The 16,809-nt window shown below is 50.4% G+C and overlaps 11 protein-coding genes across 11 annotated transcripts; 8 read left to right on the forward strand and 3 right to left on the reverse strand.

The window, feature by feature from the left end:
• Window positions 1-9: 9 nt before the first annotated feature.
• On the forward strand, window positions 10-1,130 carry BDQ94DRAFT_132123 (autophagy-related protein 8). The gene is made up of 3 exons (XM_026763993.1): window positions 10-345; window positions 465-697; window positions 773-1,130. The coding sequence occupies exons 1-3, from the start codon at window positions 256-258 to the stop codon at window positions 804-806; spliced, it is 357 nt and encodes a 118-aa protein (XP_026632001.1). The 5' UTR covers window positions 10-255; the 3' UTR covers window positions 807-1,130.
• A 322-nt stretch (window positions 1,131-1,452) lies between these two features.
• BDQ94DRAFT_132125 (putative mitochondrial GTP/GDP transporter Ggc1) lies at window positions 1,453-3,246 on the forward strand. Its single transcript, XM_026763994.1, has 6 exons — window positions 1,453-1,804; window positions 1,871-1,908; window positions 1,995-2,036; window positions 2,108-2,355; window positions 2,413-2,590; window positions 2,663-3,246. Exons 1-6 carry the CDS (start codon window positions 1,717-1,719, stop codon window positions 2,996-2,998), a joined length of 930 nt encoding a protein of 309 aa, XP_026632002.1. The 5' UTR covers window positions 1,453-1,716; the 3' UTR covers window positions 2,999-3,246.
• Window positions 3,247-3,640: 394 nt separating this feature from the next.
• BDQ94DRAFT_164777 (uncharacterized protein) lies at window positions 3,641-4,088 on the forward strand (the record flags this gene model as incomplete). The annotated part of the gene is made up of 2 exons (XM_026770119.1): window positions 3,641-3,663; window positions 3,911-4,088. The coding sequence occupies 2 exons, from the start codon at window positions 3,641-3,643 to the stop codon at window positions 4,086-4,088; spliced, it is 201 nt and encodes a 66-aa protein (XP_026632003.1).
• Window positions 4,089-4,549: 461 nt separating this feature from the next.
• Window positions 4,550-6,939, reverse strand: hsp70 (molecular chaperone Hsp70). The gene is made up of 2 exons (XM_026763995.1): window positions 4,995-6,939; window positions 4,550-4,929 (listed from the first exon to the last, which is right to left on the reverse strand). The coding sequence occupies exons 1-2, from the start codon at window positions 6,782-6,784 to the stop codon at window positions 4,806-4,808; spliced, it is 1,914 nt and encodes a 637-aa protein (XP_026632004.1). The 5' UTR covers window positions 6,785-6,939; the 3' UTR covers window positions 4,550-4,805.
• A 67-nt stretch (window positions 6,940-7,006) lies between these two features.
• Window positions 7,007-8,330, reverse strand: BDQ94DRAFT_132130 (uncharacterized protein). Its single transcript, XM_026763996.1, has one exon. It carries the CDS (start codon window positions 7,747-7,749, stop codon window positions 7,534-7,536), a length of 216 nt encoding a protein of 71 aa, XP_026632005.1. The 5' UTR covers window positions 7,750-8,330; the 3' UTR covers window positions 7,007-7,533.
• Window positions 8,331-8,336: 6 nt separating this feature from the next.
• BDQ94DRAFT_132131 (histone H2A.Z-specific chaperone CHZ1) lies at window positions 8,337-9,506 on the forward strand. The gene is made up of 3 exons (XM_026763997.1): window positions 8,337-8,706; window positions 8,792-8,801; window positions 8,896-9,506. Exons 1-3 carry the CDS (start codon window positions 8,551-8,553, stop codon window positions 9,096-9,098), a joined length of 369 nt encoding a protein of 122 aa, XP_026632006.1. The 5' UTR covers window positions 8,337-8,550; the 3' UTR covers window positions 9,099-9,506.
• Window positions 9,507-9,580: 74 nt separating this feature from the next.
• BDQ94DRAFT_579 (SNARE domain- containing protein) lies at window positions 9,581-10,704 on the forward strand. The gene is made up of 4 exons (XM_026776095.1): window positions 9,581-9,794; window positions 9,866-10,069; window positions 10,147-10,240; window positions 10,301-10,704. The coding sequence occupies exons 1-4, from the start codon at window positions 9,784-9,786 to the stop codon at window positions 10,502-10,504; spliced, it is 513 nt and encodes a 170-aa protein (XP_026632007.1). The 5' UTR covers window positions 9,581-9,783; the 3' UTR covers window positions 10,505-10,704.
• On the forward strand, window positions 10,477-11,043 carry BDQ94DRAFT_132136 (uncharacterized protein). The gene has a single exon (XM_026763998.1). It carries the CDS (start codon window positions 10,542-10,544, stop codon window positions 10,701-10,703), a length of 162 nt encoding a protein of 53 aa, XP_026632008.1. The 5' UTR covers window positions 10,477-10,541; the 3' UTR covers window positions 10,704-11,043.
• Window positions 11,044-11,082: 39 nt separating this feature from the next.
• BDQ94DRAFT_132137 (uncharacterized protein) lies at window positions 11,083-12,795 on the reverse strand. Its single transcript, XM_026763999.1, has 2 exons — window positions 12,477-12,795; window positions 11,083-12,386 (listed from the first exon to the last, which is right to left on the reverse strand). The coding sequence occupies exons 1-2, from the start codon at window positions 12,507-12,509 to the stop codon at window positions 11,292-11,294; spliced, it is 1,128 nt and encodes a 375-aa protein (XP_026632009.1). The 5' UTR covers window positions 12,510-12,795; the 3' UTR covers window positions 11,083-11,291.
• Window positions 12,796-15,250: 2,455 nt separating this feature from the next.
• Window positions 15,251-15,889, forward strand: BDQ94DRAFT_132141 (uncharacterized protein). Its single transcript, XM_026764000.1, has one exon. The coding sequence runs from the start codon at window positions 15,409-15,411 to the stop codon at window positions 15,673-15,675; it is 267 nt and encodes an 88-aa protein (XP_026632010.1). The 5' UTR covers window positions 15,251-15,408; the 3' UTR covers window positions 15,676-15,889.
• A 312-nt stretch (window positions 15,890-16,201) lies between these two features.
• On the forward strand, window positions 16,202-16,807 carry BDQ94DRAFT_616 (uncharacterized protein). The gene has a single exon (XM_026776174.1). It carries the CDS (start codon window positions 16,331-16,333, stop codon window positions 16,643-16,645), a length of 315 nt encoding a protein of 104 aa, XP_026632011.1. The 5' UTR covers window positions 16,202-16,330; the 3' UTR covers window positions 16,646-16,807.
• The last annotated feature ends 2 nt before the right edge of the window (window positions 16,808-16,809 follow it).

Genomic DNA, 16,809 nt, shown 5'->3' on the forward strand with positions numbered 1-16,809 from the left:
CGCGGGGCTGTCGCCTTCAACTCTCTCTACAACTGCCATCCTGCTCACCTTTTTGTCATCATCCATCTATCTCTCTATCTCTCCATCCATCCATCCTCCATCCATCGTCCATCTCAACCTTTTGTCTGTTATCTCTTAGCTTCCATCTAGTCTGTGTCACCCTTTTTACTCCTCTTCGTCTATTTCGTCACTTATCTCCCCCCTTAAGGGACCCGTCGGACCAGACCTACTAGCCGCCCTCATCTACTTATCAATATGCGTTCCAAGTTTAAGGACGAGCACCCCTTTGAGAAGCGCAAGGCAGAGGCCGAGCGTATCCGTCAGAAATATGCCGATCGCATTCCAGTACGTCTATCCTTTGTTTTATTTTCTACTGTGATCTTGATTTCACGGTCTTTTGGGGGAAGAAACGGGTCTCTAGCTCACCGCTTGTTCGAGTCGCTAACCCGGCTCCTATCCTACAGGTAATCTGCGAAAAGGTCGAGAAATCGGACATCGCTACCATCGACAAGAAGAAGTATCTTGTCCCTGCCGACCTTACCGTTGGGCAGTTCGTCTACGTGATCCGTAAGCGGATTAAGCTGTCCCCCGAGAAGGCGATCTTTATCTTTGTCGACGAGGTTTTGCCGCCTACGGCCGCTCTCATGAGCAGTATCTACGAAGAGCACAAGGATGAAGATGGCTTCTTGTATATCACGTATGCCGATCCCTCTGATTTCCTACTACCACTGTTCTGTGTGCATAGTGCTAACTCGGATCTTCTCTTTATCAGGTACTCCGGCGAGAATACGTTTGGTGACTGCTAGGCGCTGGTCGATCTCCTCGTTTCACTCTTTCTTTTCCCCTGCTTCTTGAAGTGAATTCGCTGCCGTCATCGTTTCAAGTCACTTCCTTCAGTTGCCCTTTCCTTAATTTGGGGAAGTTGCAGATGAACTTCCTAGATGTGGGTGTTGGTTGCTGTAGGACCTGGATAGATGGCGAGCTCGACCACGCTGTGATGTTTCTATGCTGTGCTGTACCCGCGGGCGTTATCTTGGGGGCTCTTCATTAATCTTCGTGTGAACTCTCTTGGCGAAATGAGTATTCTTCAGATGATAGTTTAAATGAGAAACAATCGTTGGCATTTGCTGGAAGCCTGTCTTGTGCTCGTAGATTTAGATGGATAAGATGTGCCAGGAGTGCACAAGCTACTACATACTTCCTTGGACCATGGAATAACTAGTTATAATCGAACGAATTAGTAGTTTAGATAACTAACTAATTATCTCAAACCAGTTAGTTTATCACCGGCTGCTGAGATAATCAGGGCCGCTCCGATCCAGGGCCGGTGGTGCCAGACCCAAAGGGGGCTAGTGGCGTTGAATGCACCGGCCGCGACGCTTGGAGCGGTTCCGAGTCGGCGCAGAAACAGTCACTCAGTCCATCTTCTCGGTCTCTTCCTCTTCCTCTTGCTCTTTTCCTTTCCCCCCTCCCTCTTCCTGCATCCGCCTTCCCTATCATCCTTTTCTGTGCTGCATTGCCTGGCCCCGGCTGTGGTCTCTTGTCCTGTCTTTGTTGGCATTTCTGGCTTATATATAAATCTTCCCGTCCTTCCTCTTTCCTTCTGAATCGCCTTTTCATCTCCCCGACGGAAAAGAAGCCTCAGGCCCGGAAAATTTTATACTCGCCAATTCCTGCCCCGACTACGCCCAACTCAGCCCAATTCCCATAATCAAGATGTCTCCCGCTATGGTCCAAGCCGGTGCCGGCTCTGCCGCTAAGGATGTTAAGAGAGAATCCGCGACTGCTCGTCTTCTGGGTTCCGGTATGTGTCACACCCGTTTTGTGTCCAGGTCCTGGGTTGCACTCAATATCTAACTTTCGTTCTCAGGAACCGCCGGAATTGCGGAGCTGATGGTCTTCCACCCTGTACGATTACATCCTACCCTCTCGAATATTTGCGCACCGCTTGCGCTCTCTCGGCGGGAGAAATGTGAAACTGACTCATCGACCAGGTTGATACCATCTCCAAGCGCTTGATGAGCAACCAGACCCGGGTACGATTCTTCCTATCCCTTATCCATACGAGACTATGGAAATGCATTGGACTAATTGTGCGCTGGCTTAGATCACCTCCACCGCTGGTCTGAACCAGGTTGTCTTCAAGGAATACGCCAACGCCTCTTTCGGCGGCAAGTTCACCTCTCTCTTCCCCGGTCTGGGTTACGCCGCCGGTTACAAGGTTCTCCAGCGTATCTACAAGTACGGTGGTCAGCCTTTCGCTCGCGACTACCTCGCCCAGCACTGGGGTTCCGACTTTGACAATGCTTTTGGCAAGGGTACCGGCAAGGCCATCATGCACGCCACTGCTGGAAGGTTCGTTTCGTGTTCCGGCCATTGATAGTAATGCTCTGGCTAATCATATGGAAATAGTTTGATCGGTATCGGAGAGATCGTCCTTCTGCCCCTGGACGTCCTCAAGATCAAGCGTCAGACTAACCCCGAGGCTTTCCGTGGCCGTGGTCTGTTCAAGATCATCTCCGATGAGGGTATGGGTCTCTACCGTGGTGCTGGTTGGACTGCCGCCCGTAACGCTCCCGGATCTTTCGCTGTATGTTCCCATGGTTCCGATATTTGCCTTCTTTGCCATGTGTGGGTGTCCGATACTAATGCCTGGAAATAGCTCTTCGGTGGTTCCGCTTTCGCCAAGGAGTACATCTACAACCTGAAGGACTACAACACTGCTTCCTGGAGCCAGAACTTTGTTGCCTCCATCTGCGGTGCCAGTGCCTCCCTGGTCGTGTCAGCTCCTCTGGATGTGATCAAGACCCGTATTCAGAACCGCAACTTCGAGAACCCCGAGTCCGGCTTCCGCATTCTGTCCAACATGGTCAAGAACGAGGGTGTCACCAGTTTCTTCAAGGGTCTTACGCCCAAGCTCCTGATGACCGGACCCAAGCTCGTTTTCAGCTTCTGGCTGGCTCAGACGTTGATCCCCGCCTTTGGCCAGGTCGTTTAAGATGTTGATGATTAGCTGATCCAAAAAGTGAGTGTCTTTCTCATGTTCTACCCATATCCGGGGTTATTTTGATATTATTACTTTTTATGTTCGATTCGGGGCTTTGTTTTGGTGCTGTTATAGAGCATTCATTCTGTTAAGCCTTTGTGTATTTATGATAGACTCTTTTTCCCTTCGGCACTGTTCCGGATGATGGGTGCAAGATGGTATGCTCTTGGATACGAAATACAACTCCTCTTAATTATGAATCATGCCAGTAGTAGATGCCAGTTTTCTGTATCTGCTCAAGTATTGTACTGCACATGCGACAGGCCGTTCTACTTCTGGCTGCAGCCGTATCTGAGACAATGACACTGTAGGGACCAAACGTCCAGGGTGGCTAGCTACATATCGACCAACCACCAGATTCGCAGCAACATCAGTAGCAATAGCAAACTGCCATTTACCGCTCGACAGGCACTATTCATCACCAACCTGAATCGAAGATACACCTCAACCAGCCCATCTATCACGTGACCCCTCACATCCGCTGCGGAGTTGCACCAGCTACAGCTTCAAACTACTCATCTCAAGTCTACAACTCATCTTCATCCCCGCTCACATTTCCCACCAACCAAAACCTGCAGAGACAAGCCGCCCAAAATGCCAGTCTACCTAATCTCCAAGTACGTCGTCACCTAGCACATATATCCTATAAATCCCTCATACCGCATGCATGCATGCACCTCTACCCATCCACCTACCCACCTAATTTCAATCCGACATCGCATCGCAATAATCCCTCTGCCTCTCTTCCTTGACTTAATTGACCGATCACATACACCCACTCAAACAATCACCCAGCAATCCTCAAGATCATACATATAAGAAAAATATCCATTTACTAATGAATGAATGAAATGATAAAAACAGAATCGCAGACCCCATCTTCGCCCTCACCATCGGCACCTCGGCGGCGTTATTGCGCATTCAACGCGACCAGCGCGAAAAGTTCCCCGAACAGGCTAAGGATATTGGCATTGGGCATGTGGTTTCGGTGGGCGCGGGGAGAGTGAGGAGGTGGTGGGCAGGGGACTTTGAGGGATTGTAATCTTGATTTCCCTCTCTGTATTACTCCAGCCCTTCTTTTATCGCTGTGTTGGGGGTTCGTGCTGGGGTATGATACTTATGATATGGATAGTGGTGTGTAGGGCCGTGAAGGACTGGTGTGGGAGTGTGTTTGTGGTCTTGGTCCTGTGAAGACATGGGTTGGATATGTGGATATTCCATATGGGATGGATGAACTGTATATTATGGGTGGGTGGGCTTAGGGCGTTGAGGGGTTTATTATATCATGCTGTTTGTTGTATTGGGAATCAGCGATGTCTACTGAATATATGATGCGATGATTGATATGTGCACGGGATGTGTGATAAAGTATGTTCTGCTAAATTACGCATAAGGTCCACATTGGATATTTCTTATCGGATTACAAGTATCAACTTCGAAGTAGACTTTGAAGTGAGCATGCCCTAAGCACGATGCAGTCGATGCATTCTACAATTGCACGAATTGAATTAAAGTAATGTATTGGTCGAAAGGAAACTTTTTCCCTCCCATAGTCTGCAGAGCAAGTCATCATGCAGTAACAACTAGCAACTCGAATCTATGCATAGACAAAGAAAAGTGATTCCCATAAATTCGTTAACATGATACTAGGAAAAAGAAACAAGCAAATCCATTAAAACCGCTCGCCTATCTGCAAAACGGCTGGAGGTATAATGAAGAAAGACAAGAAAAGAATCGAGACCGCAGCTTTTTAAAGCATTTAGTCGAGCTCCTCAGGGCGCTCCTCGACCTCGTCAGCAGTGCGGGTAGCACCGGGGGCAGCACCGCCGGGGGCGGCACCAGCGGCACCACCGTAGGCAGCGGAGATGATGGGGTTGGCAACACTGTAAAAGTCAAAGTTAGCGTCATGATTCAATATGGTTAAGATGGGGAAAAGGAATGAACATACCCCTCAAGCTCCTTCTGCTGAGCCTCGTACTCGTCCTTCTCGGCGGTCTGGTTGCTGTCGAGCCAGCTGATGACCTCGTCAACCTTGGCGGTGACCTTCTGCTTGTCCTCATCGCTGATGGTGAGCTTGCCCTCGTTGATGGTGTTCTTGAGGGAGTAAGCGTAGGACTCGAGACCGTTCTTGGCCTGGATACGGGAAGCCTCAGCCTCGTCCTCAGCCTTGAACTTCTCGGCCTCGGCAAGCATGCGCTCGATCTCCTCCTTGGAGAGACGGCCCTTGTCGTTGGTGATGGTGATCTTGTTGGTCTTGCCAGTACCCTTCTCGATGGCAGAGACGTTCATGATTCCGTTGGCATCAAGGTCGAAGGTGACCTCAATCTGGGGAACACCACGGGGGGCGGGGGGGATGCCAGTGAGCTCGAACTTGCCGAGCAGGTTGTTGTCCTTGGTACGGGCACGCTCACCCTCGTAGACCTGAATCAAGACACCGGGCTGGTTGTCGGAGTAGGTGGAGAAGGTCTCGGACTTCTTGGTGGGGATGGTGGTGTTGCGCTTGATGAGAGCAGTCATGACACCACCAGCGGTCTCGATACCGAGGGAGAGAGGGGCAACGTCGAGCAGGAGGATCTCGTTGGTGGACTTGGAGGAAGTGTCACCAGACAGGATAGCAGCCTGGACGGCAGCACCGTAGGCAACGGCCTCATCGGGGTTGATGGACTTGTTGGCGTCCTTGTTGAAGAAGTCACTGACGAGACGCTGGATCTTGGGGATACGGGTGGAACCACCGACCAGGACGATCTCGTGGACGGAGGACTTGTCGATCTTGGCGTCACGGAGGACACGCTCGACGGGCTCCATGGTGGAACGGAAGAGGTCCTGGCAGAGCTCCTCGAAACGAGCACGGGTGATGGAGGTGTAGAAGTCGATACCCTCGAAGAGAGAGTCGATCTCAATGGAGGTCTGGGCAGCGGAAGAGAGGGTACGCTTGGCACGCTCGCAAGCGGTGCGGAGACGACGGAGAGCACGAGCGTTGGAGGTGAGGTCCTTCTTGTGCTTGCGCTTGAACTCGTTGACGAAGTGGTTGACGAGGCGGTTGTCGAAGTCCTCACCACCCAAGTGAGTGTCACCAGCGGTGGCCTTGACCTCGAAGATACCCTCCTCAATGGTCAGGAGGGAGACATCGAAGGTACCACCACCAAGATCGAAGATGAGGACGTTGCGCTCACCCTCGGCCTTCTTGTCCAGACCGTAGGCAATGGCAGCAGCGGTGGGCTCGTTGATGATACGGAGAACGTTCAGGCCGGCAATGAGACCAGCATCCTTGGTGGCCTGACGCTGAGAGTCGTTGAAGTAGGCGGGGACAGTGATGACAGCGTTGTTGACGGTGCCACCGAGGTAGGCCTCAGCGGTCTCACGCATCTTGGTGAGGATCATGGAGGAGACCTCCTCGGGGGTGAACTGCTTGGTCTCGCCCTTGAACTCAACCTCGACGATGGGCTTGCCACCCTTCTCGACAACCTTGAAGGGCCAGTGCTTCATGTCAGACTGGACCTCAGCGTCGGCAAAACGACGACCGATCAGACGCTTAGCATCGAAGACGGTGTTGTGAGGGTTCATGGCGACCTGGTTCTTGGCGGCATCACCGATGAGACGCTCGGTGTCGGTGAAAGCCACGAAAGAGGGGGTAGTGCGGTTACCCTGGTCGTTGGCGATGATTTCAATGCGGTCATCACGGAAGACACCCACACAGGAGTAGGTGGTTCCCAAATCGATACCAACAGCGGGGGCCATGATGAATGTGTGTATGTGTGTATGTGTATGAAGAAGAGGAGTAGTTTCGTTAAGGGAGAGAGAAGAGGAGAAAGGAATTCGTTAAGAGAGTAGTGTACAAAACACAAGAGAGAAGAATTGGAGGAATGGGGTATAAAGAGGAAGAGATTGATGGAGAAAAGAAATCAAGAGGGCGAGAATTTGTGCGAGAGCGAAAGCTGATATAGTGGCGGGCGGTGAGCTGCTGCTCCAGCGAAGCTTCTAGCAATTGCCCGTTTCGATGGGCATCCATCGGGTTCGACTGGCTTCCATCCGCGCCCCAGTCCTGCCCAGGATTCACTCGACCCTTCGAGAATTCACTTGGTCAGGATAAGGGGAAGGCACTGGCATGATCTGGGGGGAAACTAGCTGTGGTCTACGAGCTACTATCTACACTAGTTACTGTCTCTGTCTCTCTCTATCTTGCTCCGATCGACTCTCTGCAGCTTGAAGATAGATCTAGAATGACTTTCTGAGGGGATTTTTTTTGGTGGGCGGTTGGCGGGGTAATCCGGATGACGTAATGGGCAGAATCCGAATTTTCTTTGACATGTTTTAATTTTATTTCACTTTTTCTGGTTCACAAGCCATGACTCACTCGCGTGTAATTCACTATTTTGAGTTATTCTTAGTTTACTGTGTTAGTAGTAGTCGTAGTCGTGTTTTATCTCCGATACTAAACTGTTTTCCAAAGGATGAATTCCAATGGACTGTCGCCCAATCCCCCCTCTTCAATTCGTAACCTGAGGTTCTGTAGATAGTAGGAAGTGTAGGAAGTGCTGTACCCTAACATAGCTTACTCTCACTGTCCTCAATTCTGACCTTGTTTGGGGGGCAAGTTTTTGGACACCCATGGAATTGGGCAGAATAGAGGCCGTCATAATGACGCCGGACAGTATTGTTTCTCCTCTTTCGTTCTCTTCGGAGAATTTCGATGGATTTTCCATTCTTCCATTCTTGTTCTTTTCTTTCCTACGGATTCTGGCCAGTCCAGAACAGTCACATGATCCGAGTCCCTCTCACGGTTGTACCTGACACAACATTACTTATCCCAGCTCCTCTGCAGTAGAAGACATCACTCCAGCAGTAATCTCTAAGCATGTCTTCTGGAAGAGGTCAATCCATTCCAACTAATATTATTTCCTCAATTTGTAGCTGTATCCATCTCTTGAGAACTTCCACTCCAGCTACCCCTGCTGCTGAATCTTCCCCGCGATCAAATTCCGTTGTCTGAGAAACCGCCGCTGCACTACATTTCAAACAAGACTTCTGTTGTTTGTCACTCTGCCAAGTTGCAGCAGTCCTAGTAGACCGAATCTCATATCCATTTGTAGTTATTATGCCTGAACATAGGAAACAAAATGGCAACTCCCTTGATTTCCGGACCAGAACTTCTGCATTGTTTGTTATGAGCCCTCCCAACAGGGCAAAGCCCCATCACGGGAGCTGCAGCTGATCGCCACCCCTGGCAACCAATCATCGCTCCAATGCCCGCCGAGGTGAATCTCCCCTTGCGACAGGAACTGATCTGGCCTAGAGAGAGAGAAAGAGAACGAGAGAGTTATCCTCGCTGCCCTTGACACCGCTGCCTACTTAAACTCCACGCTTCCTGCTATCCCCCTGAATTCGCATTTCCTGTTCCTTGCGAATTTTTCTCTTCTTTTGGGGTGTTTCTTTTCTACTTACTTCCGACTCTCCTACCAATCCCCTTCAGAAACACTTCTGTGTACTACTCTTCTTCATTCATCATGGGTGACAACAACCAAGCTACCACGGGTTTTGACCCTGCCGCCAATGCTCCCGATGCTGCTGCTTGGGACAAGGGCAAGGGCAAGGCGACAGACCCCACTCAAGACATGCGCATGGACGATGATGAGAGTGATGAGAGCGAGGCCGAAGAAATGGTGAGTCTCATACTACCCACTAGCTAGATCATCATATAAAAAAAGAGACATGTTAAGCTAACTGGCCTGCTTTCTGTTCCCTTAGATCGATGATGGTATGATGCCCTGATTTCCTTCGTCCGTCAATTGGACACGGGTCTTGTCCTCCCTAGCTCGAACCCCATACTAACTGCGCATCTTGACTGCCAGATGACGATGAAGACAATGACACCCTGGAACCCATCTCTTCTGATAACATCATCTCTGGTGGCCGCCGTACACGCGGCAAGACCATTGACTTCCAAGCCGCCGCCGAGAGTTTGAAGGATGATGGCATGGACGAGGACGACGATGAGGACGACGACTACGTCGGCGCTGGTGATGACGATGAGGACAACAAGATGCAGGATTAGGTTTCTGGATCGAGCTACGACAATACCAACACACAACTTAGGGGCGGCGAGCGCACATGGGAATTGGGATGGATAGGCGCAGGGTCTGTTTTGAGGGTTTTTTTTCGGTTCCTTCATGCCGGTTACACTTTCACCTCTTAATCATATTATGATGATTTTCTTTTCCAGGTCTTGGGATGGATACGGATCATTATGGTTGCCTATGCGTTCTTTTCCCTACCAAAGTTTTGCCGATAAGCACACCCTGGACCTTTTTTCTATTTGGGCCAGGTTCGGCTGCAACTATCGCCTCGCAATTGGGTTCAACTGAGATATCACCTCCATGCCAAATATAATTCATGATCTGTGGAGGAGATCTATATGGAAATATGCCGATAATAAAAAGAATCCATGTACATTGTACAACCACTTGTTTCATCATGTAGAGTTCACACTTGCTAGATTGTATTTCCTAGAGAGTCACGTGAGCTACCCCGTGGTCTCCGGGGATGGGGGCCAGCTAGTAGCTCTCCGCCGCGAATTATCCTCACTTCTTCCTCTCCTCGAGAGCCTGCTCGCTCACCCATCTTTCCCCTGATTTCCTAGGGCCTCCTTTTTGCGACATGTGCTCCCGCTGGCTGTGATCGCCTCCTCTACTATATTTTACCCTGTCCCTCTTATACAAATAATAATCTAACGATCTGTTATGGCTTCACGGTATGTTGACGTTAATCCATCTGTCCTTCCCCAGATACCCCAGCTCATACTAATTACTGGCCTGCATGTAGATTCCCACGTTCCAACCTACACCAGCGCGATCCTCGTGCCTCCTCGTCCCTTTTTGATTCATACGGTGGCGGTTCCCGACCCTCCAGTAAATCCCCGGGCAGCGTAGGTGGTTACGGGTATGGAGGATACACGCCCCCAGCCGGGGACAGCTCTGTGAATGGCAACACCAGGGGTGGATTTCGGTCTGCGACCCCGAACGCCAAGTATGTCCTTCCAACAATGGGGAGAGAAGCTGTATTTGGATCTTCCCGTGCAAGTAGCTCACACTTCCGGTTTATAGGGGTCATTACTCCGACGCTGTACTTTCCCATCTAGAGTCTCAAAATGATGCAGAGGTCGAAGGAATCAGCGCCAAGGTCAAGATGCTGAAAGATGTGAGCTACTTTTTCCGCTCGTCAAGTCTGGTTGTACACATGCTGATACCCCAATGGTAGCTCACGGTTGCTATTGGCGACGAGATCCGGGATACCTCCACCATATCAGACCTCAACAACACATTCGAAAACACCCGTGTTCGTCTCCGCGGAAACATGAACCGTATGTTGCGGATGGCAGAGCGCACCGGCGTTAGCTGGAAAGTGTGGCTCGCTTTCTTCTTCGCCGTCTTCCTGCTCTTTTTCTACGTCTGGCTGACGTGAGGGACGGGGCATGTTGCTGCTGCTAATCTAGCCAAGCATGATATTTCGAGAACTCTTTTGGCCCGGTGCAACGGTTTTCTCTTGGCATGGCTGTATAGCAGAGGGCCATGACCTTGGGCTATATATCCATATACAGGGACACAGTTGTGTCAATCCCTTCCCCTTAATCCGCCCAGCCCCTTACCCACAGAACCCATGACTTGAGGGCAGGGACGTTTCTTCGACATCGACATAATTAGCATCTTTGCACATAAGCGGCCTATAGGAGCATATCCTTTCTTCTTCTTCCTCCCGCGACCAACAGCCCTATCCGGCTAGCCATTCATGATTGTTGCGTTCTTGTAGTCTACCGATGATGGTGCATGCTTGGGAGTTTGGGGCTCTGAGATTATGTTATGAATGCTTGCTGGCTCGGTTTGTTCGCCATACATAGGCCGGCAACCGCTCTTATGCTGTACAATGATATATGAGATGTATTGTATAATAATTTCATACCCATTATGTCACCTACCTACCTATCTACATATATCTGATTGGACATTTTTTTTGCTTGCGATACGATAGATATTTGTTCTTGACTGCTACTTTCAAGGTTATTGTATCATGCGTGGTAGTAGAACTAAAACATAAGTCTTTGAAATCCTGTATGGGCCCAAAACGCCGTCCTCGGCTCCATGCAATTATATAAACACCGTCAGTCATCCCACCCTTTCACGATAACCGAGGATTCCATAACCTGTCCCTGAGAATTATAGTACACTAATGCATGTATTAATTGAACTTGTCATCACTCGAGACTGTCTCTGGGCCCTCCCATGCGCCGTCTAGGGAACCGACTAAAGAAACTCCGTCGGCTGCTCTGACTGGTCAAAGAAGCGCGAAGGTCCTCATCGTCGACGAGCATGCTGCTAGTGTCAAAGGCATCACCACCTCCACTCCACCGCTGTAAGAACCGTCGTTGGGCTTCGGTTTCTCTCTCCCGCCGAATAGGCGGTGGCAGGCCTCGACTGCTAGTTGTACTGGCGCGGAAGCTCAGCGAGAAGGGGTCTTGCGAGAAGCTGACATCCTCCTCATCGTCAAATTCCACATCGGTGTCGGTGTGTTGCCATTCCTCTTCCTGCTCTGACCGGTCCTCGACTGCCTCAGGGATGTCATCATCCAGGTCCCGACCCATATCTTCCTCCCCTTCGCTCATACCCTCGTCATCATAATCTTCTTCGGCCGCGCTGGGGATATCGTTATCCAGGTCCGGCTGATTGTCGAAGTCGTCATTTTCTTCCTCCAAGTCTTCTTCCTCTTCGAGCTCGTCATCATCCGGGAATGCCTCCGGAATGTCATCGTCTAGATCACGCTCCATGTATTCTCCCTCATCCACGACATCCTCCTCTTCCAGCCCTTCCTCGCCTTCCTCGACCAGCCCATCTGCATCCGCGTCGGGGATATCGTCGTCCAGATCTCTTTCCATGCCTGTGTCATCCTGGCCATCGCCATCAAAAGTACCCTGTGTCTGGTTCCCGAGCTCGTCTAATCCATCCACGCCCACCTCCGCTGCTGCCGCTGCCGCTGCTCTCTCTGCCGCTGCGGCGGCCAGCGCCTCTTCGCGTTCCGCCTCCTCCTCTTTCATGCCCAGCATAGTCTTGGGACACCCGGCCGGCCTGATCCACGAGTATCCGAACGAGGCAATATTGTTCTTGCGCGCACGTAGAGCACGCTCTTCCAGGAGGAGGGATGAAAGCATATTTCCTGAGGCAGCGGCTGAGGCACGTCCGCCTAGCGCAGTAGAGCCATTGCGGCGGGCATGTGGTTGTGTTTCTCCGGCGGAAGGCTGGTGCTGGGAGGAGGTTCGGTAGGGTTGTGAGGAGCCGAACCAGAGTTCATGAGACTATAACAGAGGTGAATTAGCCAAGGATGCACGTCAATGGGAGATCAAGGGTGGTATTGTGGAGAATTCGCAGAAGCCGATGGCACGTACATCGCGAGGTGTGATGAGTGGAAGGGAGAGCATTGTGGTTGGTGGTGCTAGCGCGAGCTAATGTTTAGGGGACAGGGAAGCGGTCGCCCAGATCAATTGAATCGTTATGTATGAATGTAATGGTATAGATGGAATGAAGCTCGCGTGGTTCGCACTCTATATCTGTGTCGGGTAGGTTTATCGTGAGGTGGTTCTGCGCCTGGGTTGTTCCGTCGTCATGCGCAAGACCAGCTAGGCAATTGTATCGGAAAACGATCAAGCTTAATTGTGAGGCGAGATCCGTAGCAGAGAACTTTGGTAGATGGCTGCAGAGTGATCTTGATCTGGTTGGAGAGGAAGAAGTAGAATTGGAGAAATCGGAGAGGTCGAGAGGGGAAACCAAAACAAAAGCAGACAAGCTCCCGCGCGGGGATCTCCTGGCTTACCGCATCTGGCAGGATGCTGCGTCTGATATCTTTTCCACTGGCGAACTGGTCACGCAGCAAGATTGAGATCTGTGTAACCTTTTATGTACATTAACAATCAGTATACATATACATATATATATAGAGTCGGTTGTGGAATTAACCTGGAGTCAATGGCACTTGCATTATACTGCCTAGTTGATTATATATATTGTGAGACTCAATTCACGATTGTGAACTACTTCATACCTCCGACTGTACGAAGTAATGGTATTACTATCTAAATTGCCCATGATTTGGCGACAGGAAAATGGGCTGCAGGGTACTTTAGTATTAGTATTGTGTGTTAAGCGGGGTTTTCATACTAGTCTAGTACTACTAGATGAAGGATTCTTGTGAACTACTATTAATTAGCCTTACCCTCATAAACATAGACTATCCTGCAGTTCCATCCTAGCGTCGGCCTCGTGTTGTGAGACAGACTGTCTGTCTAACAACGCTGTATTCACCCTAGGAGTCTTGCTTATCAACTAGTGACTCATGTCTCGAAACTACTACTTATCTACTCCAAACCCACGGACAAATATCCGTCCCTCCAAACGTGCGGGTAAAGACCATTATTCCCCGTTGCTGATTGGTGCACCGTGCATATTGACATTGCTGCTGGCTGTCTGCATTGCAGCACGTAGACAGAGGCTTGACTCTGGACTCGCCGTAAGCAAGCCAAACTCTCATGCGGTCACTCTGTCTGCTTCAATGTGTCGCACCAATTAGGCCAGAAACAAAGACTCATGAACAGCAGCGGGTGCATGTATCTATCTCTCACACTCTCTCCGCACCAAGGCCCGCATCAGCCCACAGTAAGGCATCCGGGGTTCTCCGTAGTCTTGCAGAGTATAACTGCACTGAGATCACCTGAAGCATGAGCCTAGCCAGCTGTACAAAGTGTGCAAAGCAGCAACAGCCAGTCGTGGAGACAATCAGGCCATGGACGGACTACTCTGCTCCACCAATTCACACAGCCGTGGATGTTGATCTGACATCTTCGCCAATGTCCCTCTGCAGGAGTGCAGCGTCTTCTTCAGTAAAAAAAAAAAGGCTGTGGCAGTAGCAGGGCAGAAGTAGCCAGGATAGCCCGGAAGATTACACAGTAGTAGATCCAGATGCCAACCAGTTAGATGGAGACAATTTACTGGGTCGGTGGTGACTCTGCAGCGGAGATGAATCAGAGTCACGCTGTAATTTATTCGATACTGCATGAAGACCGACCAAACCAAATCATTTGGTACCTTACCGGATGCTACTGGTGTTGTTTGTTCCTGTAATCACGAAAACCGACCTGCTGCTAGAAACACCCTCCTGCCCGGTTTTCGGTCGCTTCCGTTTGCCAGGCCCGAAAAGTCCCGAGAGGTTACAGGCTCCCGCTCCATCGTCAAGGTCACATTCGGTGAGCCCAAAGCGGACAAGCCTGAACAGGAAGGATCGGGAGAAAACGGACACCGGAAACATTGGCATCTCCGCTCGGTCATGTGATGCCCGTCGCTCCAAAGCGGATCTTCAATCTGCAGGACTGCCAAAGGCTGGCCAGAAACGAGGCTTGAGATGGATACGCGAAGGGGGAAAATCGGAACAGCAGAGTTGCACCTCTGGGGCTAGAGGTAACACGGCAGCTTTGCTGCGTAATCCTTCGTTTCTCAATTAATTTCCCAGCAATGCACCAGGCGCTATCTTGTAATTAGCGATCATTCCACAGCCCCGAGTCATTCCATCCCTCTTGTGCCTCCCAAGTCAATCGAAGAGGACCAATGATTAGCGAGGCGCCAGGACACGCCTATTAGGAGCTATTGCTTGGCTATTGGAGGAAAAGCTGAATCAGAGAGAGGATAGGTGAATATCTTCGGCCCTCGCAGATCGGCCGAGAGTTCCAAACATTCAGAGGGGAAAGGAAGGAACCGTACTATCAATCATTTGTCCCAAGCAAGTCCATCCCGGGGAGCTCACGCCTGAAGCCGTAAACCTAGGCCCCCAATCGGGCCACCCCTCGTACTCATGCGAACTGACGGACTCCTCCTACTTGGCTCCAAATTTCCCGAAGTATAGCAACAACGATTAATAAGGATTTACTCCATAGACGAGGGGAAACAGAAATTGGCGGCCAGTCTGGCATGGTGGGATCCATTGTTCTGTCAGCCAGTAGAAGGTGAACACAACATCGTCCAGGCAACTCAGACGGGGGGAGGGGGTGGAAGTGAGTGGGAGATTGGAAATCAATTGATTTATGTATTACCATAATCATACTCATGCTATTATTTGTCGAATAAATAAGCTCTTATCGGGCCAGGGTTCCGAGTTAGCCAGCATAAAACATCCCGTGATTATTCCGAAGGGGAAGAAGGAGGAGGGGAAAGGATAGGGAAAGGTTAGTTCGATAGCTGGTGAAAGGATAAGTTAGTATGGTCAGATCCCGACCTGAATTTACCCAGTGAAATAAGAGCCATACCGGCTTGGTACCGCTCGTATTTCCGGGGATGTTGGTGTGTGTTCTTCCTGCATGTTCATTGGTCGGGGCCCAATCAACGGCCACGGTCCTACTCCTACTCCGTCCGTTCAGTCCTGCCCGGGGTCCCGGACAAGCACATGGGAATCATTTCACGGGGAGGGTGGATTTTCCCCAGAAAATCGTCCTAGGTTTGGGTCAATGGAAGGTTTCAAACGATCTACGGATGGGACGTCTAGATGCCAGATGGATAGATGGGCGTCGAGTAAGAATGTGGCTATTTGAAGAGGGTGACTGATAAGAGGGTTTGGATGACCTCAAGAAATGAGCTTGAGAAATTCGACCGGGTCGAACCCACAGGCATTCTTGGAAATGCAAGGTGCGTCTCGGGGCAGTCGCGGGCCCCGAAATCGGCGGGGCAGGGGTACGGAAAAGCTACTAGACAGTAAGCTACGGGTGAATGTAACAGAGCAGCGAGAAGGCAGCCTAGAGGGAACGTGGCTCGGAGAGGGGTTGGTAATTTTGGGAGGGAGGGAGGGAAGAGAGAGAGGGAGGAGGGATTCCGGGACGGATAGGGAAAGGCGCCTAGCTTGGCCGTTGTCGGAAAGGTTGGGCTGACGGGAACCAAAAGAATGGGTGGGCGGACAACAGCACCTCAGCCATGCTTCTATTGCTGAGGTGAGTGGTACCGCTCCGTGCCAGTAAATTATACCCACCATTCCACCTGGCCAAAAAATACATATACCGGTTACAACAACGTATACGCTAGTAACGGGCAAACTTACCAGCTTACCACTGATCGCCCGACCACCTGCACCTCAGCGTGGGGTATGCGAGTTTTAGTTCGGAGGTCTTAATGGCTTAAGTTGGGATGAGCAGAAAGAAGCGTGTCTTTCTGTTAGGGCTCTCCTTGGTCTAGAGAGTAGCCCACGGACGAGATCATCTATTGCCCAATGCACCGCTTAGCGCCTGGGTCAAAAGTCCTTCGGTTGCAGTCCTCTTGCAAGTTGCAGGCCGCGTGTGCAGATTGTTTTGCCCTGTCCCTTTTTCCCTTTCTCTTTTTTCTTTTTTCTTTTTACTGTTTCCGATTGATCAACTTCCCAAAGATGTTTAGGCGGCAGATTTATGCACCATGCAATTTACTGCCTAATTTTCTCGGGGAAGCGAGTCAGCAACCTATTAATGCACCTTACCACTCCGTATTCCTTGTGGTATACGATGTAGGCAGAGCTCACTTGCGGGCCGTGTACTTAATAAGGGTATACTGACACACACCGTAGGGGCCACCCACTTCTTCAATTCCTATGACTACATCCCAATTACTATGACTACAAGAGTTCAATTCCCAGGACGATCTGGAGTTTTCTGTTATACATAGAAATAATCGACTTGGAGACTTGATCTCCTTACTGTTCTAATGTAACGCCCAGTG

This window comes from Aspergillus welwitschiae (assembly GCF_003344945.1).
Source record: "Aspergillus welwitschiae strain CBS 139.54b unplaced genomic scaffold BDQ94scaffold_1, whole genome shotgun sequence".
Classification (NCBI taxonomy): domain Eukaryota; kingdom Fungi; phylum Ascomycota; class Eurotiomycetes; order Eurotiales; family Aspergillaceae; genus Aspergillus; species Aspergillus welwitschiae.